At 39.1% G+C, this 24,118-nt stretch overlaps 4 protein-coding genes across 7 annotated transcripts; 2 read left to right on the top strand and 2 right to left on the bottom strand.

Annotated features, from left to right (window-relative positions):
- Nucleotides 1-2,473: 2,473 nt before the first annotated feature.
- Nucleotides 2,474-4,672, bottom strand: LOC116005890. Its single transcript, XM_031246125.1, has one exon. The coding sequence runs from the start codon at nucleotides 4,670-4,672 to the stop codon at nucleotides 2,474-2,476; it is 2,199 nt and encodes a 732-aa protein (XP_031101985.1).
- Nucleotides 4,673-7,643: 2,971 nt separating this feature from the next.
- LOC116006630 (mechanosensitive ion channel protein 10-like) lies at nucleotides 7,644-12,731 on the top strand. Of its 4 annotated transcripts, none has more exons than XM_031247074.1 (7): nucleotides 7,644-7,810; nucleotides 8,598-10,056; nucleotides 10,173-10,293; nucleotides 10,744-11,037; nucleotides 11,119-11,321; nucleotides 11,982-12,277; nucleotides 12,372-12,731. In XM_031247074.1, the coding sequence occupies exons 2-6, from the start codon at nucleotides 8,621-8,623 to the stop codon at nucleotides 12,238-12,240; spliced, it is 2,313 nt and encodes a 770-aa protein (XP_031102934.1). In that variant the 5' UTR covers nucleotides 7,644-7,810; nucleotides 8,598-8,620; the 3' UTR covers nucleotides 12,241-12,277; nucleotides 12,372-12,731. The 4 variants fall into 4 exon arrangements, with proteins under 4 accessions (XP_031102934.1, XP_031102936.1, XP_031102935.1 ...); XM_031247076.1 differs by lacking the exon at nucleotides 7,644-7,810 and adding an exon at nucleotides 7,938-7,996; XM_031247075.1 differs by lacking the exon at nucleotides 7,644-7,810 and adding an exon at nucleotides 7,942-8,165.
- Nucleotides 12,732-14,164: 1,433 nt separating this feature from the next.
- Nucleotides 14,165-14,685, top strand: LOC116006631. The gene has a single exon (XM_031247077.1). The coding sequence runs from the start codon at nucleotides 14,210-14,212 to the stop codon at nucleotides 14,552-14,554; it is 345 nt and encodes a 114-aa protein (XP_031102937.1). The 5' UTR covers nucleotides 14,165-14,209; the 3' UTR covers nucleotides 14,555-14,685.
- Nucleotides 14,686-16,589: 1,904 nt separating this feature from the next.
- LOC116006078 (thermospermine synthase ACAULIS5) lies at nucleotides 16,590-20,952 on the bottom strand. Its single transcript, XM_031246344.1, has 10 exons — nucleotides 20,611-20,952; nucleotides 19,839-19,905; nucleotides 19,631-19,725; nucleotides 19,385-19,487; nucleotides 18,272-18,360; nucleotides 18,008-18,164; nucleotides 17,516-17,591; nucleotides 17,352-17,410; nucleotides 17,079-17,215; nucleotides 16,590-16,980 (listed from the first exon to the last, which is right to left on the bottom strand). The coding sequence occupies exons 1-10, from the start codon at nucleotides 20,802-20,804 to the stop codon at nucleotides 16,899-16,901; spliced, it is 1,059 nt and encodes a 352-aa protein (XP_031102204.1). The 5' UTR covers nucleotides 20,805-20,952; the 3' UTR covers nucleotides 16,590-16,898.
- Nucleotides 20,953-24,118: the final 3,166 nt, after the last annotated feature.

The following is a 24,118-nucleotide window of genomic DNA, read 5'->3' as shown; positions in this document are numbered from 1 at the left end:
CTGATCGGGGGGGTTGCATCTCCATTATCGCTCTGACCTTCTCGGGGTTTGGCTCGATCCCCCGTCCCGTCATCATGAACCCCAAGAATTTTCCCGTCTGAACAGCAAAGGTACACTTACTTGGGTTCAGACGCAGGTTGAAAGTTTCCATCACCTTGAATGCCCGGGCGAGATCGGTAGGATGAGTTTCCTTCATTCGACTCTTAATGAGCATGTCATCCACATATGCTTCCATAGTCGATCCGAGCAATCCTTTAAACAGCTTGTTCACCATCCTTTGGTATGTAGCTCCGGAGTTCCGCAGACCAAATGCCATTACCACGTAGCAAAACACTCCGTCCGGAGTGATGAAAGCAGTCTTCTCTTCATCTTCTTTGCTCATGAAGATTTGATGGTATCCTTTGAATGCGTCCATGAAACTTAGCAGCTCACACCCGGCTGTTTCATCAACCATCTGGTCGGGATTTGGTAAGGGATATGGATCCTTCGGGCACAAGGACTACGTTGGCTAACCATTCCGGGTAGAGAACCTCTCGGACGTGCCCTACCGCCAAGAGGGTGGCGGTCTCCTTTTTCACGAATTCCCTTCTTTCACTCGACAGGTGCCTTTTCTTTTGCTTGACCGGTTTCGAACCTGGCTGGATTGATAAGCGGTGGCAAATGACAGATCGATCAACCCCGGGCATGTCTTCCGGTCCCCAAGCAAAAACATTTTTGTATCTCTGCAACACTCCAACGATGTCTTCACGTAGGTCGACAGGGAGTCCTCGACCGATCTTGACTACTCTCTCGGGTCGGTCGGAGTCAAGTATGATTTCTTCCAATTCTGAGGCAGGTTGTGGTTTTTCCTTCAGCTCTCCATGGTCGACCTGCTGGGATATGGTGTGAATCCTGCTTTCCTCCCGGTCCGACTGCTTGACCGCTCGCACGTAGCATTGCCGAGCAGCACGTTGGTCTCCTCGGGCCACTCCAATTCCATTAGGTGTATAGAACTTCATGCACAAGTGGCTCATGGATATAACAGCAGCTGCGCGAGTGATGCCTGGTCGTCCAAGTATGGCGTTGTGAACACACTTCAATTTCACTACCACAAAGTCCATGGTAGTCTTCAATACGTTCGGTTGGCTGCCCAACTCCACGTCCAAGCGGATGACTCCCTCTGCTTCTATGGAGTCGCCCGTGAAACCAGACAGCGGGGTCCGAATGGGGGTTAACCGATCGGTGGACAAACCCAATTGTGTAAAGACATCAAAGTATAAAATGTTCACCGAGCTCCCTGTGTCAACCAGCACCCGCTGAACATCCGTTCCGCTGACATCTAGTGTGATGACGAGCGGGTCATTTTGGGCTTCCCCATGGAGTGGTAGATCATCGTCAGTGAAAGATATTGGCTCTGTACGCTTNCCACCACGGTTCTTCCAGTGCAGTTGGTCGGTCGGGTTCTGGGTCGCGCGCGGTGCACTCGACAATGAAATCAACCAATGCTTGACCCTTGATGGCAGGACGGGGCTTATACTCAATCGCGAACTGGGTGAGCATCATAGCCCATTTGATTAGTCGCCCTGACGATGTTGGATTCCTGAGGATCGTTCCCAACGGTTGATCGGTTAGCACTACTATCGGGTGAGCCTGAAAGTAGGCTGCAAGTCTTCTGGCTGTTACCCAGAGCGCCAACGATGTCTTCTCAAATTTTGTGTACCTCAGCTCCGGTCCTTGAAGAGCTTTGCTCACGTAGTAGATCGGCTTCTGGATTCCCTTGTTTTCTTCACGGACGAGTACGGAGCTGACCGCTCGGTCGGACACAGCCAAATAAACGAACAAGACCTCATCTTTCTCTGGCTTCGAGAGGACTGGTGCGGAGCTCAAGTACACCTTCAAATCTTGAAAAGCCAATTGACACGCCGGCGTCCACTCAAAGCCATTCGATTTTTTCAAAATCTGAAAGAACGGTAGAGACTTTTCGGCTGACTTGGATAGGAAACGGCTTAGCGCTGCTAGTCGACCGGTCAGTCGCTGAACATCCTTGACTGATCGGGGGGGTTGCATCTCCATTATCGCTCTGACCTTCTCGGGGTTTGGCTCGATCCCCCGTCCCGTCATCATGAACCCCAAGAATTTTCCCGTCTGAACAGCAAAGGTACACTTACTTGGGTTCAGACGCAGGTTGAAAGTTTCCATCACCTTGAATGCCCGGGCGAGATCGGTAGGATGAGTTTCCTTCATTCGACTCTTAATGAGCATGTCATCCACATATGCTTCCATAGTCGATCCGAGCAATCCTTTAAACAGCTTGTTCACCATCCTTTGGTATGTAGCTCCGGAGTTCCGCAGACCAAATGCCATTACCACGTAGCAAAACACTCCGTCCGGAGTGATGAAAGCAGTCTTCTCTTCATCTTCTTTGCTCATGAAGATTTGATGGTATCCTTTGAATGCGTCCATGAAACTTAGCAGCTCACACCCGGCTGTTTCATCAACCATCTGGTCGGGATTTGGTAAGGGATATGGATCCTTCGGGCACAAGGACTACGTTGGCTAACCATTCCGGGTAGAGAACCTCTCGGACGTGCCCTACCGCCAAGAGGGTGGCGGTCTCCTTTTTCACGAATTCCCTTCTTTCACTCGACAGGTGCCTTTTCTTTTGCTTGACCGGTTTCGAACCTGGCTGGATTGATAAGCGGTGGCAAATGACAGATCGATCAACCCCGGGCATGTCTTCCGGTCCCCAAGCAAAAACATTTTTGTATCTCTGCAACACTCCAACGATGTCTTCACGTAGGTCGACAGGGAGTCCTCGACCGATCTTGACTACTCTCTCGGGTCGGTCGGAGTCAAGTATGATTTCTTCCAATTCTGAGGCAGGTTGTGGTTTTTCCTTCAGCTCTCCATGGTCGACCTGCTGGGATATGGTGTGAATCCTGCTTTCCTCCCGGTCCGACTGCTTGACCGCTCGCACGTAGCATTGCCGAGCAGCACGTTGGTCTCCTCGGGCCACTCCAATTCCATTAGGTGTATAGAACTTCATGCACAAGTGGCTCATGGATATAACAGCAGCTGCGCGAGTGATGCCTGGTCGTCCAAGTATGGCGTTGTGAACACACTTCAATTTCACTACCACAAAGTCCATGGTAGTCTTCAATACGTTCGGTTGGCTGCCCAACTCCACGTCCAAGCGGATGACTCCCTCTGCTTCTATGGAGTCGCCCGTGAAACCAGACAGCGGGGTCCGAATGGGGGTTAACCGATCGGTGGACAAACCCAATTGTGTAAAGACATCAAAGTATAAAATGTTCACCGAGCTCCCTGTGTCAACCAGCACCCGCTGAACATCCGTTCCGCTGACATCTAGTGTGATGACGAGCGGGTCATTTTGGGCTTCCCCATGGAGTGGTAGATCATCGTCAGTGAAAGATATTGGCTCTGCATGGAGTGGTAGATCATCGTCAGTGAAAGATATTGGCTCTGTACGCTTCTTCTGATCATCGTCAGTGAAAGATATTGGCTCTGTACGCTTCTTCTTCTCTCGGGGAGTGAAAGATATTGGCTCTGTACGCTTCTTCTTCTCTCGGGGCTCCGAGTGGATCGTCCCAACGTATTTCTTCTTCTCTCGGGGCTCCGAGTGGATCGTCCCAACGTATGAGTTCCTCGCCCACTGCTTCCTTTGGCGCGAAGAATCACCTCCTTCAGGGCCCCCGTAGATGACGTGGATCACTGGTTTCTTTCCGACCGCCTTCTCGTCAGCTGATCCGGGTGGGACGAATGCCTTGTTGTTCTTTTCGGGATTCCTTTTCCACACATTCCTCTCCGTTTTTCCTTTGTTTCTATCCCCCTTCATCACAAATTGCCCCAACTCTCCATTCTGAATGAGTTGTTCAATGAGCATGCGCAAGGCCATGCACTCCGAAGTATTGTGTCCTTTGACTCTATGGAAAGCACAATACTTGCTTTTGTCCTCCCCCTCAGGTACCGGCTCTAGCGGGTGGATCAGGTTGCATTGCTCGGCAAACTGCAAAACATCCACCAGGGGTCTGTTCAACGGAGTGAAACGTGGTACGTCATCTGGTCGATTATGTTGTTTGACGTGTTTGAACGGTGGTTTATTTTTCCTCTGATCATGGCCTCTGTCCCGATTGGCCGGCTGCTCATCACGTCTCTTTGCCATGTTGGCTTCGGTGGCGTCTGCATGATGTTTAGCTCTGGTGATGGCCTCCTCATAGGTTCGGGGGGGATTAACTATGAGGTCGTAGTAGAGCGCCCCAGAACACAGTGATGCAAGGAAGGCTTGGATTGCCACCTGGTCCTCCATTGGTTCAACCTCATCCACCTCACGTTCCCATCTGAATAAGAAAGTAGACAACGGTTCTCCCACGGCTTGATTTACCTTGTTCAGACAGGTGTAAGATTTCTTTCTCGATTTACTTGCAGCGAAGCGCTTTACGAACTTATCGGCCAGCTGGCCGAAATTTCTGATCGACCCCCGCTCTAAATCCTTGAACCATTCGGCCGCCTTACCGACTAAGGTGGCGAAGAAAGCTCTACAAATGACCGCATCGCTTACTCCCAACATCAGCATGTTGCCGTAATACATGTCGATATGCTCTTGCGGGTCGTACCGCCCGGAATAAGTGTGGGCCAACGGGATCTGGAGGTCCTGCGGGTAGTGGGCATTCATGATGTCGTCCGTAAAGGGGGTGGCAATTAGCGGGCATGATGGTTATTTTCTCGCCCCGACTTTCTCGCGAAGTTCTTGTTGCAAACGATCTATTCTTTTCTGCATCCTGGCCATTTGGCGGCGGGGACTATCTTCTTCATCGAGTCGCCTCTCTTCCCTAGCCGGTCGATCGTCAACTCGACTAGTCCGCCGATCACGTACTCGACCGACCGGTCGTGCCCTTCTATCAGCTGAACGGGCGCCCCCATATTGTGCACTTCCAGTGCTACTTTCTTCCACAGTCCTTCGTGACCTTTGTCTCGCATGTTCATTGTCATTCTGAGGCCCCAACCGAGATCTAACACTATTCCGGATGCGATCAAAAGCGCTCCTACGTTGGATGGGATCATACCGACATCCCTCTCGATTGGACCTCCGTGTGTGATCTGTAGATTGGACTTCCTCCAAGTTACGATCTTGAGGTTGGGGGTGCGACTGTTGCCTCTGGGAAGGTTGGGGCACCTGTTGTTCCACGGCGGGGATTTGAGGAATTGCCATCATTTGGGGAGTGGGTGATACGACAAAGTATCCAGGAGTTCCCGGCCACGTTTGGTACATCGGAGTCAATCCTTGTTGTGGAGTTCCTTGCAACGGGTTTCCTCCAAGTGCACCTGGTGTTGGAGTTAGCATTTGGCCCGCTGGGGGCAGTATGGCATATGTTACTGGAATTTGAAAACTCGTTTGCCCAGCATGTCCGCCTACATTCAGGTTGACCGGTTGGGTAGGTCGTGCATCTTGCCTTTGGTTGGATGTCAGCTCGTTCATTAGGCTCCTAGATCGATCCAACTGGCGACGTAGATCATCTTCTGGGAGTGTTTCAATCATATTGTCAGGGTGAGGCCCAGCCTGCCGGGTTGGATTCCCCCTACGCGCATGACTTTGGCTCAAACTTTTTCTGCTGTTCGTCATTTTGAGGTTGAAACTGAAAGAGGGTTGTGAGAAGAAAGAAAAATAACGGGATAGACGAAGTGACTTGTCCAGTCCCCACGGACGGCGCCAATGATAGCGTTAATGTAAACGGGGTCTACGATTACGCTACGGATACGTGTGTTACGGGTGGTGAGGAATGTCGTTCGGCCGGTCAGACGGTCGGTCTACTGGTCAACGACTGAGCGGTTCGAAGCTATATCGCTCTACGGGTGACGAACAGTAATAAAGAGTAAGTAGGAGAAAAATGAGCAAATCGCAAAAATGTCTCCTCACCGTAGTATTGATGAGTTCCCCTTATTTATACTAAGCAGGTCACGTGAGTACTCAACAGATGACATGCGGACGGTCTGACGTGTCATGTCGGCATTGGTCACATCGAACAGTCGCTCTGCAGGATCTCCGTGACGTTTAAGTGCTCGAGGTGGCAGATCAATTACTCACAAAATGCCATCACTTGTCGCCTCGAGCATTGCAAACGATTAGAAACTTCGGGGAGATCGAATGATTCCTGTAGGTCGGAATCTCCTAGCTCCCTAGTAGGCTGCCCGTAGGGTGGCAATAAGTCGCCCGTAGGGCGGCAGTGAGTCAACCGTAGGGTGGCAGCGGGTCGCCCGTAGGGCGGTAATAGGCCGACCAAGTGGTTGCTGACGAAGCGTAGAGTGATCGATGCGGATCGGCCACGTGGTTGTTGGCGCGTAGAGTGGTCGATGCGGACCGACCGAGCGGTTGTTGACGAAGTGTAGAGTGGTCGATGCAGACCGACCGAGCGGTTGTCAAGTAGGGTAGCAAAGTGCACGGTCCACCTAGTCCAATTGCGTATTTACCCATCAACTACATAAGCTGCTGGCGTGGACCGCGCACCTGTCGGGAAAAATATTATTATTTTTTTGGCTCACTTATTGCAATTTTTATATTTGGTATACACACTGTATATATTGTTTGTATGGAAATAGACACAGAGAACGATATAATAGTAACATTAGAAAGTTCCTACTAATAATCCACGTTTTTAATCATGGCAGATTATCTGTGAAGAATCCTTGAAATGCCAACTTAAATCGTAGTGAAACATGTGCCTCGTTCATTAGTGAAACATGTGCTAACTTAAATGTTTTTGATATTTGGTACTTTGTACTTTGTAGTTGAATACAAGTTTAAATGCATTGTGCTAATATTTATTTTGTACAGTTATATATACTTGATTTTTTAAGTATAACAACGGTATTGTTTGAGATAACAAATGATAAATTGAAGTTATTTTGTTTTTAAGAGTATCTCTTTGACAAGTATTCATAGGATTATATTAGATGTATGAGTGTTGTCATTCATCTACAAATTTGTATAACGAATATATCGGGATTGAGACTATATGACAAATATATTTATAGAGAAGGAAACCTATGTTAAGATTGAATAACCATGTATCATAATTAATTATATATCATTTGCCCTACATATATTTAATTAATACTCTCAAAAAAAAAAAAAGAATTGATTTTTATTGTTTGATGATGTTTTTGGTACTATTGACCTGGACCACCGTAAATTTGTGACTTCTTTATTATTATTTTTTCCATCTTCTCTACATATGGAAAAAGAAAGCAAATACTTATTATAGTCACACGACTATAAACCTTTTTCTTTCTTGGATTTAAATACTTATTAATCTATTAATGGTGTTTCTATTGAAGCCGATTCAAAATAAAAGTTATAAAAGATGAGAATGGTTTACACCTATGCTCGTGAGTCAGAGGTGGATTTATAATCTCAAAAAAGTTTAATTCATCAAAAAATATGAGTCAAAAACAAAAAAAAAAAGGAAAAAAAGATTAGCAAAACTAGGCACTGAGATTGTGTTATCAAATTCCATTAGTAAACGGACATATTCTATGTTTTCTAATTTTTCAACGTTCATTATCTGTTTTTATTTAGAAAATTGTTTACAAACACTATTTTTCAAATTTATATTACTGCCGTTGAGCACGTGGTTCGTCTCAAAAACGCTCTACTGACTGCTTTTTGAGTTTCCAGTCTTCCCTCAAAAATTGCGCCACCTCACTTCTCCCTTCCCAAATTCACACCAAACACCACCAAATTAGTAGTCATTTGTCTCCTCTCTACCTCTCTCAAAATCATTTCTGTCAAATCTTTACACAAACAGAGAAACAGGCAAGTTCCATGTTCTTGCTTGTTTATTTATTTATATTCTGCTAGTTGCAAATTTGCAATTTTCTTCCACCTTTACCATTTTATGTTTTTTTTTTTTTTAAATACTTTTTCTTGTTATCTTCTGTAGACCCCCACCCACACAAGTTTGACCATTACAGGCACTAATCTGAAGTTTCTGGTTCTCGGGTCTGTTCTTGATATGACCTCTGGGCTTCTCACCTTATTTTGATTTACTTTAATGGTGAACACTTTGTTGCTATTTTGGTCTAAAAGATTGCATCTGAGTATTAAAGTTTGAAGCTTTTGAAGTAATGAATCAGCACTGGAAATAATTGCTTCGTTTTTTCAATTGTTTGTAAGTGGTCACCTTGGCTTTCAGGTTGGATTCACAGATTTTGTATTTATTTATTTATTTATTTTTGAGCTTGCTCCCTTGCTTAAAATACACAAAATGTGAGAAAAATTTTGAGATTGTACTTGTGTGGGTTGGTAAAGTTAGTGTTTTAGTACTACTGTACGTATTGTTGGGGGCCGGAAAGTAGATGAATTGTCAAAGCAGATACTGAGAAACAATTTTCTCCGGAGGACATGTGATCCCTGATCTCTTTTCATGGCCCACTTATTTAGTGTTTTTATTTTTTGATGTTTGTTGAATTTAAGATGTCTGTAAAGAAGCTACTTTGTCTGAAACATGTTTTATGCATTCAATTTTCCATTCTGGATAGTGAAAATAGGGCATTTTTTCATTTTCTTTTTAGTTAATTTCCTTGTTTTGGTTGTTGTTTAGGTGTTTGTTGTGATTGGATTGTGATGGATGCAAATGGTAATGCTCCAAAGACTAGCACTGGAGAAATTAGCATGACTGAGAACAAGAAAGTGGCCAGTGAGGTGTTTGTTGTGATCTCTGGTGATGAAAAAGATTCGGGGAATCTGAATAATGGTGTGAGGGATCAAAAGGCTAAACCTTCATCTGATTCTCATTCGCCCCGTGTCCCAGTGACTTGTTCGTCCCCTGAGATTGCGACGTTCAGCCCGAGTGCCAATAAGCCTCCCAAAATACCCAATTCAGGCCTCACTCGGCGTAAGACACTTACAAGATCTGTGTACTCGAAGCCCAAATCGAGATTTGGTGAACAAACTGTGACTATTGATCACGATATGTTTGATGAGCAAGTTGAGCAAACTGATGCGAATGCTTCTAATCGTGCTTCGCCTATCAACAAATTGGGTTTTAATGACGCTGGTGCTATGTACAAAGAGACTGCAAGGACTGTTTCGGTGTGCGTTACCCCCAAAACGCCGTTGATGGCATCACCAGGCGGTTTTGATGATGAACACGAGGAGATATATAAGAAAGTTAAAGTGAGGCAGAAGTTGAAGCTTAGGAAAGTGAAACTGAGAGTTCTAAGTGAATGGTCATTGTTTTTTTGCCTTTTAGGGTGTCTGATTGCTAGCCTGACGGTTAATAAGGTGCAAAATTGGAGACTTTGGGATTTGGAGATTTGGAAGTGGATAACACTTGTTATGGTGACCTTAAATGGGCTGTTGGTTACGAAATGGTTCATCCATTTTCTCACCTTGTTGATTGAGCTGAACTTCTTGATGAGGAAGAAGGTCTTGTACTTCGTTTACAGTTTGAAGAAGAGCGTTCGGGTCTGTCTTTGGCTGAGTCTGGTCCTTGTCACTTGGGCTTCCCTCTTCACACACGGGGTTCGGAGATCACGTGTTGCTAACCGAGTTTTGGATTACATTACTTGGACAATCTCTTCGTTGCTTATTGGTGCTTTTTTGTGGCTCTTGAAGACTCTGCTGCTTAAGATCTTGGCATCCTCTTTTCATGTAAACACATTCTTCGACAGAATCCAAGAATCGATATTTCATCAGTACATTCTATTGACCCTTTCGGGGGCTGCTGTTATGGAGTTTGCGGGGATGATTAGGAGAACAAACAGTACTATCAGTCAGCTTAGTTTCCAAAGGACAAAGAAGGGAAAGGATGGGAAGGAGAAAGAAATTATTGATATTAATAAGCTTCATCAGATGAAGAGGGAGAAGGTATCTGCCTGGACGATGAAAATGTTAGTCGATGTCATTTCTAATACGGGGCTGTCCACCATCTCTGGTTCGTTCGATGAAACCACCTTCGATGGAGAATATGAACAACCGGATAAGGAGATTACTAACGAAGAGGAAGCACTTGCTGCTGCATATCACATTTTCAGGAATGTTGCACAGCCGGGTTCCAAGTAAGACAATCTGCAATTTCGAGATTTTCTTGTGCTGATTTTGTTTGGGTTCATATTTAAAGTTCATTCGTGTGTGCATGCTATCTAATTTGCATCATTGATTGCTATTCACAAAGGTATATCGATGAGTTTGACCTAAGGAGATTCTTGATTAAAGAAGAGGTGGATATGGTGTTCCCTATGATAGATGTGGCAGAGACTGGACAAATTGACAGGAAAACTTTGACAGAGTGGGTGGTATGTAAAACCTTTCTCTCTTTCTATTTCTTTTTTGAGTGACGAGGGAAATCCGCAGCCACTACCCAAGGGTGTGCACTGGATAAATCCTGCTAGTGACCATAGCTTCATCAGGGAGGTAAACCAGTCTAGGTTGCCCATAGCTGACCAGCTCAAACCGAGAAGGCCAATAGGCCGATCCCGCTGGAGTCAAATTTGTAACCTTTCTTACGTTCTTTTGGCATATTAGCTAACTTAGCTTCTTTACTTACTTGATAAAGTAAAATTAATGAATAAGTTTTAATATTTTTTGTTTTTTTTTCCATAGTTTGGGTGGTCTATTACATATGTTCTTTATTACTTAATTGTCATTCTCGTGCCCTATGTGACTAAGTTCGAGAAAAGCCACTGGATCTGTTGTTTTTTTGCCAGACTTCATCTCTTAGATATTTGAGTATTTCATAAATGCAGGTTAAGGTTTACAAGGACCGCAAAACGCTAGTGCATGCTTTAAACGACACGAAAACAGCTGTGAGGCAATTGAACAAGCTTGTCACGGGGATTCTGTTAATTGTAATAATAATCATATGGCTTCTATTAGTAGGGATAGCTACTACGAAAGTAATCTTCTTTCTGTCTTCCCAACTTGTCGTTGCCGCTTTTATGTTCGGGAACACTTGCAAGATTATCTTCGAAGCCATTGTCTTTGTGTTTGTGATGCATCCATTTGATGTTGGCGATCGCTGTGTCGTTGACGGGGTTCAGGTAACTAAATTAATTGGATCTTCGTTTTTGTTAAGTTCTCGAATTTCTTTATTGATCCATGTGGTATCATGGAATTGGCAGATGATTGTCGAGGAAATGAACATCTTAACAACTATCTTCTTGAGATATGACAACGAAAAAATATACTATCCAAATTCTGTCTTGGCTACTAAGGCCATCAGCAATTACAAGAGAAGTCCTGATATGAGTGATTCCTTTGAGTTCTCCATCGATTTTAGGACACCTATGGAGAAGATCGGAACTCTAAACGAAAAAGTAAAGAAGTAAGTTGAATATATTCTCAGCTTTTTCTGATTTTCATCCTTTAATCAATAAGAGATCTATGTTTATGTTTTCTACGGTCCACTCTTGGATGGTTTTCAAATGAGCCCTATGAAGGGTATTTATACCCATTCCACCTCATCAATCGATGGTGGAGATTTACTTAATCCTACGGCTAAGATTTATTCTCTAGAATCCTCGAAAACTCTCTATATACACTTGAGGATTCCATAATGTTTTAGAATGTTCTATGTTTGTCTACTACCCCTAGAGTTATGTACAACTATGGGAAGCTATGTACAACTCCTAGAAAAGTCCGGAAAGATGTAGCAACCCTCGGAAAAGTGTAGCAAAGTGTCCCGCGCGTCTCGGTAATGTGTAGCAAAGTGCCCCGCGTTACACTTAACTGGCAAAACCAAATTCGATTTGGATTTATAACTGGATCTACCAAAGCAATATTTAAATGAATAAATTATAGAGGATATACTAATTTGCTAAACGAGGAATGCTACTTTCTATTTGTATTCATATATGTGAATTGGAATGGGAATTCTTTATTTTCTAGTTGATGATCGGGTTTTTATTTGAATATTTCTGAACATATTGTAAACTACTTTGCTGAATGTCTGCTATTTCGTTTTCATTTGCATTAAATGTTTCAGGTATATAGAAAAATCCCCTCTTTGGCACGCCAATCACAACATGGTGGTGAAGGAGATTGAAAATATGAATAAAATAAAGATGGCCTTATATTTCAATCATACGATGAACTTTCAAGATTTTGGGGAGAAAAACAGACGGAGAACTGAACTAATCCTAGAAATGAAGAAAATGTTCGAGGATCTGAATATCAGATACGATCTTCTTCCTCAAGAAGTCCATCTTAGTGAGTCGAAAGCTACAAGCGGGAGAAGTAAATGATTTTGTTCCCTCCCCCGCTATTGGAGTTTGGTTTGTGGTAAGCTCTCCTTTACCCTTAAAGCATTTGGTTTGCCGTAAGCTCTCCCGCTAATGGAGTTAGGAGTTTGAAGTTCCTTTCGATGTGGTTGTAGGGTGAACGGGTAAATGAAGCTTCAAGATTGAATGCTGATAGTACAGCAGAGCTGATGTTCGTTCTGACTGCATATGAAATACTTGCTGGATTGCGAAAAGGTTTTGAAATTTTCTGGCCGGCATTGTTGGAGGTGAATGGCTATGTTTGAACCCTGAAGATGTCATTTTTAGCCATGGCTAGATGCAAGGCTAAATTTCGGCTGCTACTAATGCTAGTGTGGATAGATTATAGGTGTAACCAAACAAGGGTTAGAGAAAGGAATGTTTTGGTGTTCTTTGAGAATTTTGATTAACCATCTCTTGAACAATGAAGGTTGCTAATAGGTTATCTTAGTTTCATCTCTTCTTGGTTGGTGTTATTAGTTTCTTTCAGTTTAATTCTAGCTTCCGTGAGTTTCAAGGTGTCATTCTTTGGTAGAAAAAGGTTGAATTTCGGCAACCCTAAGCTCGTTTGGATTGTGTGAGGCTCTCGTGAGTTTTAAGGGGTCATTATTTGGTGAAAAAATGTTGAATTCTGTCGACTCTAACAGGCCGTTTGGTTGGGAGGAGGGAATTAAGGGGGAAAAGAATTGTAATTCGGTGGAATTGTAATTCAATGAATAAGGTAGGAATTGAAATTACAGTGTTTGGTATGCAGGAATAGGAGTACAGGGAATTGAAAGGTAAGAAGCGACAGAATGACTAAAATGCCCTTATGTAGTAGTAGTAGTAGTAATAATAATAATAATAATAAGAATAATAATTCTTTCAATAATAATAATAATAATAATTCTTTCAATAATAATAATAATAATAATACGAATAAGAATAATAATTCTTTCAATAATAATAATAATAATAAGTATAATAACAATACTTATTTTAATAATAATAATAATAATAATTTCAAAAATTTAAAAAAAGAAAAAAAGAAAAAGACAAAGCATTGAGAGGATGGGCAAAATGGTCTTTACACCAATATAAATGCCCCTCCTCTCCACCGAATTACAATTCATGGGGGTACCCCCATGAATTGTAATTCACCAATTGGAGGGAATTGCAATTCTGCAGAATTGCAATTCCCTCCAACCAAACACCGTAGTTGTCAAATTCATTGAATTGTAATTCAATGAATTACAAGTCCCCCCAAATTACACCCAACCAAACACCCCCTAAGCTCGTTTGGTTTGTGTGAGGCTTCTGTAAGTATTAAGGGGGTCATTATTTGGTGAAAAAAAGTTGAATTCTGCCAACTCCAAGCTCGTTTGGTTTGTATGAGGTTCAATTCCTATGAATTTCAAGGCGCTAAATGGCTCCTGTGAGCTCTAATGCGCCATTATTTGGTGAAAAGAGATTGAATTATGTCAATCCCAAGTTCATGCATGACAATTAAATCTCGGTACCCAGAATACCTAGAAGGAGGATGGGAGTGAAAGTTTGTCATTCTTAGATTTCAACTTTTGTCTATTTCTTTTTAATGAAATTTATGATTATTTCCGTGACTATTGAATGAACTCGAGGGGTCTTCAAGGCCATTATTTGGTTACGCCTTTCTTGACGTTTTTATGATAATGCGTTATTTATTTATTTTGTATTTCTTATGAATTTAATTGAGTCAAGAAAATGAACTACGGAGTAATATATATTTAAAAAGAAAAAAAAAACTATTCAATTTGGATAAACCCTATCTCCAGAACACAGCTGAGGTACTGCCACGTAGGACCACACCAAGTGCCACGTAAGCAGAAGAATCTCCGGTCCTTTCATTCTTGTTGTCCTCACTCAATATTTTAAATCCCAACTTCATTTCATACCTTAGAAGAAAAATTGATTTTTGTTAACAAAAAAAAAAAACGAAATGGCCTCTGCTTCGATGACGGTTGCGCCAATCACGGCCACTCAGAGGCGGAGCGCCGCCGCATTCGTCAGCCCGTTGCCGGTGAGGCCGTCGAAGACTGCGTCTGTGAACCAAACCTCCGGCAAGAAGCTCCGAGTTTCGGCGTCTTTGAAGGAAAAGGCAATCACGGGGCTGACGGCGGCGGCGTTGACGGCGTCCATGGTGGTACCCGACGTGGCGGAGGCCGCCGTGTCGCCGTCGCTCAAGAACTTCTTGCTCAGCATCGTGGCCGGCGGCGTTGTTCTCGCCGCCATTCTTGGCGCCATCATCGGCGTCTCAAACTTTGACCCCGTCAAGCGATCCTAGGCGTTATTGTTTGGTTTTTATCCACTTGTACTTCAAAAATCTGTACTTTATACTGTTATTATATGCTCTGCTTTAATTTCTTTAATTTTCATGTACAACATAAATAAATCAATAAATTTTTACTTCATTTATTTCCCTGGCCATGACTTAATTTCGAATTTAGTCTTCTAAGAGCATTCATAGTAGCTTAAATTTTTGAGTGGTTTTTTTTTTAGTCCATATAAGAGAGAGAGATTGAGGAGGAGAGGAAACAAATTAAAACAAAAAAACAAAAAATTTGACACGATTTTAGAAAAATAAAATAATAATAATACTCCCCCGTCCCTAATAATAATTGTTTGTCTAATTTATTTTTTGCACGATTTTTAATACAACATAACAAATGATACTAACTTTTCAATTTTACCCTTCAAAAGTAGGTGTTATTTGTACAAGTACAATTGTGTACTATTGACTATGTTACAATATAGTATCTGTCTATACATACTTTCTCAACCTATTAAAATACAAAGAGTCAATACCCTTTAATATACTATTGACTCTATTACAATGTTATAAAGTACAAAGAGTCAATTTCCTCACTGAGGTTTTACAATGTCGTCAATGTTACATTGTTAATTGTAATAATAATAATCATATGGCCTCTGTCAGTGGGGATAACTACTACGCAAGTAATCTTCTTTCTGTCATCCCAGCTTGTCGTTGCCGCCTTTATGTTCGGGAACACTTGCAAGATTATCTGCGAAACTATTGTCTTTGTGTTTGTGATTCATCCATTTGATGTTGGCAATCGCTGTTGTGTCGTTGACGGGGTTCATGTAACTAAATTAATTGGATCTTCGTTTTGTTACGTTCTCAAATTTCTCTATTGATATCCATGTGGTGTCATGGAATTGGCAGATGATTGTCGAGGAAATGAACATCTTAACAACTATCTTCTTGAGATATGACAATTGAAGCATGTGCTCCATCCAACTAAAAGCTTTTGAACCCATGACCTTTTGCATGGCTCTGATACCAAATTGAAGCATGTGCTCTATCCAACTAAAAGCCTAAGCTGATAGTTGGACTGCACATTTATGTTTATATTATATTATATGTTCAACACGTCCCCTCACGTGTGCGGGTCGATTGACTTTGATGGGCTCTAAGCAAACCCATGACCTTTTGCATGACTCTGATACCAAATTGAAGCATGTGCTCCATCCAACTAAAAGCCTAAGTTGATAGTTGGACTGCACATTTATGTTTATATTTATGCTCACAATGACAACGAAAAAATATACCATCCAAATTTCGTCTTGGTTACTAAGGCCATTAGCAATTACAAGACAAGTCATGATATTGATATTAGTGATTCTTTCGAGTTCTCGATCGATTTCTGGACACCTGTGGAGAAGATCGGAACTCTAAATGAAAAGGTAAAGAAGTAAGTTGAAAATATTCTCAACGGAAAAAATCAAATTCGATATGGATTTATAACTCGATCTACCAAAGAAATATTTAGAATAAATTACAGAAGATATACTAATTTGCTAAATGAGGACTTGTTTGCATTCATATGTGAATTGGAATGGGAATGAACAAAGGGTTCATTATTTTCTAGTTGATGTAAATTGGGTTTTTATTTGAATATTTGTGAATATTGTAAACTACTTTGCTGAATGTTCTTCTATTTTGTTTCCTTTTGTATTAAACTTTTAGGTATAGAAAAATCTCCTCTTTGGTACGCCAATCACAACATGGTGGTGAAAGAGATTGAAAGTATGAATACAATAAAGATAGCCTTATATTTTAATCATATCATAAATTTTTAAGATTTTAGGGAGAAAAACAAACGGAGAATTGAACTGATCCTAGAAATGAAGAAAATTTTCGAGGATATAAAAATGTTCTAGAAAAATCCCCTCTTTGGTGATCATTATAAGTGGCTTTTTTAAGGTTCTAAGTAGGAGTATATGTAAGTCAAACTTACTAATGGTGAGTTTTTAACTCTGTTATTGAGACTTGATTTGAGTAGATTAAGGAGAAAGAGTGAAGCAAATTAAAGTAATGTCTTAAACATTAAACTGAAACAACATTGTTTTAATTTGTAGCATAGGAAACAGCCAGATCGGCTTCCTAGCCTGCCTATACACTGAACACAACTGAACAAACACCCACTCAACTACATACTACTTAAAAAGACAGACCATAATATATAATATAATATAAAATCCTTTTATTAGGATTCAACAAAGTAACATTTCTTAATAGACAGACAAACTCTCAGCTTCTTTGATGTTTTCTTTGGTTTGGTTCTGTACAGCCCGGCCTCCTTCAATTATAATTCTCCTCCGATCCATCAGTTCTTGAATGTGAGCAGCCCATGTCCAGGGATGAACCTTGCATCTTCCTCAGTGTACACATGAGTCTCATTCTTCAACCTAATAATCAAATATTTTACTCCAGATTAATTAAGGTTTGGTTGAACCCGTAACCTGGAATTAATTAAAAGTTTAAAGTGATAGATATTGTTAATTACGTTGTGGCGACAGTCTTGTTCAAGATGGTGGAGCTGTAGAAGGAAGAGCCACTGAGATACAAAAGCTCTCCATCAATTCTCTCTGCAATTTTGGTGTCTATCATTGCAGAATCTACGCACAATGGCTCATCAGAAGCCTGCATATATATATGAATCAATGCAATTAATTAATTAATTAATTAATAATAAACAACCGGCCTGTTAATAGCTAGGGAATTGATATGATCCAAGGAATTGAAGTAATTAAGGTTTGGTTTTAGAGTAGAAACTAACCATAACCCATCCCCATGTATCAGCAAAAGATGGCACATGTGCTGTGAAAACAATCACATCTGCAGCATATATATATATGGACCACATGAACATAATATTATGTTGTCAGTCACATCTCATCTGGACATTATGATTATAAACAAAATAAAATGCTATCTACTTACGCTTGAACACTTGTTTGATTGTGTAGTAGATAGACGAGAACACCTCCTTGTGGGTGAAAACCCCCGCAGGTCCCGCCTGCACCAAAACACGTACGTTTTTCCATTTAATTAAGTTCGGTGCTACCTCCAATATATATTTAGGGTTCAATTTTGTGCGGACAGAGCTTCCTGTGCAGATCTACACCACCACGTAGAAGTACCAGGGTGTGGTTCATTTTTATAGTGCATTTGTGCATTTCACCTTGGTGCATTTCTCAACACATGGTGGTGCATTCATGCCTATCTCGTGGTGAAGATCCGCACGGGAAGCTCGGTAACGATCAAGTCCAACACTATGTGACTAAGAGATTATTAGACGAAGACCAGTAAAGAGCCGCATCCTAACTCTAGAAAATGTGTGGCGGTATAAGGAAATAAAGTTGTGTCTTGACTACAAGCTATAGCTTTTGACGTAGGTAGTGATAAGCGACAAAAAGAAAGGAGAGTAATTACCTGAGTGACAAAGATTCCATCTTCAGTGAGCTTAGGCTTGAGAATATTCTCATAAAATGATTTGGTGTAGAGTTGGTAGCAAGGCCCTCCTTCAACTGGATCAGCCAAATCTCCCACTATCACATCAAACTTCTCATTCCTCTGCTCCAGCTCAGCCCTTACAATTTCCAATCAAACATTAGCTACTTGGTATCCCAACTTGGCCCATTGGGCTCGACCAAAAACTTGGTAGGCCAAATATAAAATGGCTACAAGATCACTTACTTTGCATCATTGATCACCAAATCAAGCTTCTTATTATGGAAAGCCTCATAGTTTGCCGTTAGGTATCTCCGGCAAAAGTCAACTACCTCCTGCAATTTTAATAATGTTTTTTTTAAACAACATCAATAAATCAATTTTAATAATGTTGATTGTTTTTTTTAATGTACTTTTTTTTTGTTGAGTACTATTGACTCTGTTACAATGTAGTATTTGTCTATACATACTTTCTCAACCTACTAAAAGACAAAGAGTCAATGTTTCCACTGGGAGACAGAATTTGCGACCTCGAGCCACAGTTTTTTAATGTACTTAGCAGGTTAGTGTGGGCAATAGGAGATGTTGATAACTTTTTGACTTAATCCTTACCAACCTATTTATGTCATCATGTAAAATAACTACCATGGATTAAAAGGATAATTTTTTTTTTTTAATGCATAGTTGGGTTCCAAATCAATTACCAATAAAATCTATATCACTATCATTACACATGCTACTCCCCACATCATAGTGCTTCTCATTTATTCTTTTCTTTTCTCACAAGTCAACTATAGATACAACTTTAATTTTGTAAATTTCAAAAAATGATTCTTCATGTTTAGTAGTAGGTAGAAGGAATGTGATATTGTATGAAATAAAATTGTGATTCCTAAGGAACAATGATTTATGCATAAGAAAGAGGAAATGATTCTTTTAATTTGGTGATCGTTGTAGGTATATATTCTGTTTTTTTAGTAATTTACTCCCTAGATTTTTAGAATAGTGATTGATATGGTTCTGTTAGAATTTTGTTAAAATCTTTAAAGACGAGATTCGTCATTTTATTAAAAGTTTATTAGGGACTAAATTTATACAGTAAATAATTAATTGACTAAATTTACACGACTGTCACAACTGAGGAATTAAAAATGTTACTTTTCCTACTAAATACGTGAAACATTTTACAATGTAGTGTGTTTTGCAAAGTTGTATTATGTGCTTTGAAAGTTGTACTCTCATCCTGTGTACATATGATCAAGTATAAGGTACAATTTTACAAAACCCACGCCATTGTAAAATTTTCTTTAAATATATATATCTAAATCTTTTGCACAAAATGCGTGCGCACATATATACCTGATCGATATCACACATGACCACTTTGTCAATGGACTTGTGCCTCAGTGCTTCCCTTGCTGCAGAGCCTTCACCACCTCCCATTATGAACACAGTTTTTGGGCTGCAATTTTTTCACCAAAATTATTATATTAGTTAATAATGCAATAATTAAACTTTATTTTATAAGTAAAAAAAATATCGTGTCAAATTAAAGAAGATTATTAAAATTGTTAAGATTGATTAATTAAGAGTTAAGACACTGACTTAGGGTGACATAAGAGAGCTGGATGAATTAAGCATTCATGGTAGATGAACTCATCAATCTCTGCACTCTGCATCTTTCCATCTATCACCAACACCTGCATGCACGCGTAACAATATTTTAATATTCATGAATAATTAATTAATTTTGAATATATACCTAATCATGATTAAGAAATTATAATTATAATAATTTTATTTAGTTATTTACCTTCCCAAACCTCTTTGTGTCCAAGAGAGCAATGTCTTGGTACTCGCTTTTTCCTCTGTGCAGCATCCTATTAGGAAAAACAGCAAATAAAAAAATGATTTTAAAATGTGGCATGACAAGATGGTGTGACATATTTCATGTCAAAAATTTCACACAATTTTCCGGAAATTATTTCTATCTTGCCTAAAAAAAGGAATAATTAAGTATTCATGACATTAATGTGCATTTTATTTCAACGTATAACGAATATATTATACTGAACAAAAACAAAATAATAATAATAATAATAATAATAATAATAATAATAATAAAACAGCTGCCTGAGGAGAAAAAAAATTAAAAACATAATAAGCTTTTACGCGCCCTCTCGGCATGCATGTTGCGCTAAATGCGCGAACAAAGCACTCCACTTTTCTCCATGTGGGTCCCACATGTTCCGTCCAAAGACCACACCTCCGTCAAAGATCTCTCACGCTCTCTCTTCTCCTTCTCCCACTTCCACACAGAATTCAATGCCTCAAAAACCATCCCAAAAGTGTAACACTAATGGGATGCTCTTAGGTATATTGGATAGTCAGAAGGAAGGAATGATAGAAATGACTCTTAAAACTCGAAACATAAGTTTTTTCTTTTTTAAGAAGAAAATGACTCGTTCAAATTCTAAAAGCTAGAACTGAGTATTTTTTTTGGAAGAAAATGAATTTTTTTCAAAATCAGAATCGGCCAATCGAGTATACTAATATGACATTTATATATATAAGTATATATATACCTGTTGAGGGCAAAAGACCATTTGAGATCAACATCAATCTCTTCCTCAAACCAAGACCCATCAGTGAAATCATTATTAATAACCTCCATGGGAGCTGCAATAATCTCAAGCTTTGGGTGGTCGACACAATGGAGCTTATTAGAGAAAGTGGTGTTGGTGCAATGGAGCAAGTCCACACTGCCTTCACTACCCATAGCTTTAAAAGGCTATTAATTAAAGGCTTCAACAAGAAGAAGACCGAAAATAAAGAGAAAACAACAAAGAAGATGAAGAGAGAGCGAGCGAATGAAGAAAACGTGAAGACGAGAAAAAAAAAGACTTAAAGTTAAAAACGAGTTGGGTGTGATTGAATAATCTTCCCATACGTTAAGAACCCTTTTATAGCCTTCCAAACATAAAATCTTTTTTTTTTTTTTTTTTTTTTTTTGCAAAATAATATTTAAAGAAAACGCCAAATTTAACTTTATTTTCGGATTCTTTTAATCTTAATCTTTCATAAGAAGGTTCATATCAGATTTGATATATTACATGCATGGGAAGAATCAAATTCCAAATATTATTTGTAATATTTTTTCATGTTGAGATTGTGTTCAACATTATACGGTGTATATTGTAATTTAACTTGTGTATATGCGTCATGTCCTTATCTCCTAATTCGTTTTATACATTAATAATTTTGCTAATTATATTTACATCTTAACCCGACCGTGGTTTTTTTTTTTTTTTTTTTTTGATATTTAATTTTAAGTCAAGAGCACTGTTGCAAAAATTAACTTAGGCGACCGCCTAGATTCTAGGCGTCCCAAGACCGAGGCGAATTAATCCCTAGGCGTTTGACCGCTTAGGCGTCCAACTCGATCAACTCGGTTGAGTTGGCGGTGAACTTGGCCGAATTCGGCTAAGTCAGCCTTGCAATTTTTTTTAAGGTGCGCGGTTTTTGTGCTTAAGGTGCGTGGTTTCTATGCTTAAGGTACGTTAGTTGTTGAAAGTTACGTGCGTCGGTCTAAAGTTTTATGTATGTGGTTTTCCTTCTTAAGGTGCATGAGTCATGTGCTTAAGGTGCGTCAGTTCTTCAGTTGATAACTTAAGGTGCATTTTTGAAGAAGCTTAAGGTGTGTCAATTTAAAGTTTTAGGTGCATTGTTTTACTTCTTAAGGTGTGTGATTTTCCTTCTTAAAGTGCGTGATTTGTATACTTAAGGTGCGTCAGTTGTTGAAACTTAATGTGCGCCAGTTTAAAACTTTAGGTGCATAGTTTGTGATCTTAAGATGCTTTTTTTTTTTTTGTGTGCTTAAGTGCGTGATTTGTGTACTTAAGGTGCACCATTTTAATACTTAAGGTTAGGTGCGTCAATTCTACACTTAAGGTGCATCCTTTTGTGTTAACCGCATTTCCGTACAGCAAGTTATCTTCGCACCTGATCTCATCCATATATATATATATGTGTGTGTGTGTGTGTGTGTGTGTGTGTCCATAATCAAGTGAGAACTTGTGGACAAATTCAAACCATTGATCTAGTAGATCTAACGGTTGAAAATAAACAAAACTTTGTAATATTTATGAAAATGACCTAGCTCATTTTAAAAATTTGTAATATTTATGAAAATGACCCCAGTCATTTCTTACTTGATTTTCATCCATCAGTTCTTGCAGATCAATGGTGTGGAGTGGTTCTAATATGATTATGATCTATATATACACACTATTTTTTAATAGTTAGTCGCCTAAGCGCTAGGCGCTACTCTACCGCCTGATGACTAGCGCTTAGCGCCTACTGCAACCATGACCAAGAATTAAAAGTGTCAATTCTCATGAATACCCTTTCAATCGAGCTCATCGCACAAGATCTTCTTAGTGTGATTTATCTCTTCTGCTTGATTCTTGTGGTTGTGAGTTAAAAGTGTCCATTTCTAATTTATTTAGTAGCTTAGATAAGCCAGAGGTGACAACTTAATTATAATTAATTTTAAAGATGCTGATAAGCTGGCAAAAGAAATAAATAAATAAATAAATAAATAAATAAATAAATAAATAAATAAATATATATATATATATATATATATATATATATATATATATATATATATATATATATTTTATAGGCATAACCTACGTCGAATGTAAGTATTGTGTTTGGGATCAGCATGGAATTGGTATGCCATGAGACCAGACTTAGATAACAATGGGATTTTTGATAAATATTTAATTAAATGTTAAAAAAAGTTACACTAAATATTTAATTATAAGATAAAGAAGTTCGGTAAAAAGAGAATAAATTAACACAACAATTACTGCAATAAATATTTAAGTACAGAATTTTAAGATATCTAGATGGATTAGAAGTTACAAAACGATTACAATAAATATTAGATTACAAGATTTGAAGTTAGGTTGAAGGAGGATAAATTACACAACAGTTATAAAATAAAGAGTTAATTCCATTTTTTATCATAGATTTATAGGTGACAATTCACTTTTAATCTTTTTTTATTAGAACATCCACTTTTGGTCCTAGTATTATTGTGACATGACCATTTTTGGTCCTTTATCAACAAATCAGTTTAAATATCGTCAAATACAAGGATATTTTGGTCTTCAATTATGAATGCTTTCAAAAAAATAAACATAAAAAATATAGCGGTTTAACATACTTTATATAAAAAAGATTGAAATGTCTTTGTATTTAACGATATTTCAATGATTTTGTTGATGTAGGACTAAAATTGGTCATGCCACAATAATAGTAGGACCAAATGGGGATGTTTTAATAAACAAGGACTAAAAAAGTGGATTGTCACATATAAATCTAGTACCAAAAATGGAATTAACTCTAAAATAAATATTTAATTACGACTAAAGTTAGGTCGAAAGAAGAGAAATTATACAACGATTACAATAAATGTTTACTGGATCGTTGGGTAGATAGATGAGAGATTATACAATGTTAAAATGAACACAAGAATATTTGATTACAAGATCAAAAGTTAGTAGAAGGAGGAAAATTATATAACAATTGAGAAAAATGAAGATGGCAAGGTAAAATTTACTTTAAATAACAATGATTGAGAAAAAAAAATAGTATAAGAGGAAGGAAATATGTACAAATTACTTCTTAGAAATTAGAATAAAGTTGGCGTAAAAATCTAACAAAGTTCGATGTATGTGTTAGTTGTCTAAAAATTGAAATTATAATAATCTCACAAAATTAAAAGTAACATTTATAGAAAAAGTAAAAAATCAAAATGACCAAATATGTATAATTGGGGGATTATAATCATGTTTCCCCTTTTAACTTTGGTGTTGATGAATATTCTCCCAATGTTCATCTAGGCAGACAAGCTATAATTAGGGCTAATAATATAATTTACAATGAAGTGTGACTAACTATGATTCTCCTCAAAAGCCAGCTATGAATTGTTGTTGTTGTTGCTTCTTCCTCTTCCATTTTTTTTTCTTTTTTCCTTTTTTTTTTTTGGGGGGGGGGGGGGGGGTGGGGGACAAATAATAT

The sequence above is a fragment of the Ipomoea triloba genome, chromosome 15 (assembly GCF_003576645.1).
Source record: "Ipomoea triloba cultivar NCNSP0323 chromosome 15, ASM357664v1".
Classification (NCBI taxonomy): domain Eukaryota; kingdom Viridiplantae; phylum Streptophyta; class Magnoliopsida; order Solanales; family Convolvulaceae; genus Ipomoea; species Ipomoea triloba.
Note: the sequence above shows the minus strand (reverse complement) of the source record. Positions and strands in the feature narration are given on the sequence as shown.

What these genes read in the sequence shown, in the direction of transcription:
- LOC116006631 (XM_031247077.1), top strand. Translation starts at nt 14,210, where the DNA reads ATGGCCTCTGCTTCGATGACGGTTGCGCCAATCACGGCCACTCAGAGG.
- LOC116005890 (XM_031246125.1), bottom strand. Translation starts at nt 4,672, where the DNA reads ATGAATGCCCACTACCCGCAGGACCTCCAGATCCCGTTGGCCCACACT.
- LOC116006078 (XM_031246344.1), bottom strand. Translation starts at nt 20,804, where the DNA reads ATGGGTAGTGAAGGCAGTGTGGACTTGCTCCATTGCACCAACACCACT. An exon ending in TGGTCTTTTGCCCTCAACAG is followed by an intron (nt 19,906 to 20,610) that starts GTATATATATAC and finishes TTTTCCTAATAG; the next exon opens with GATGCTGCACAGAGGAAAAA. An exon ending in GCTCTCTTATGTCACCCTAA is followed by an intron (nt 19,488 to 19,630) that starts GTCAGTGTCTTA and finishes AAAAAATTGCAG; the next exon opens with CCCAAAAACTGTGTTCATAA.
- LOC116006630 (XM_031247074.1), top strand. Translation starts at nt 8,621, where the DNA reads ATGGATGCAAATGGTAATGCTCCAAAGACTAGCACTGGAGAAATTAGC. An exon ending in GTTGCACAGCCGGGTTCCAA is followed by an intron (nt 10,057 to 10,172) that starts GTAAGACAATCT and finishes CTATTCACAAAG; the next exon opens with GTATATCGATGAGTTTGACC. An exon ending in CTAAACGAAAAAGTAAAGAA is followed by an intron (nt 11,322 to 11,981) that starts GTAAGTTGAATA and finishes TAAATGTTTCAG; the next exon opens with GTATATAGAAAAATCCCCTC.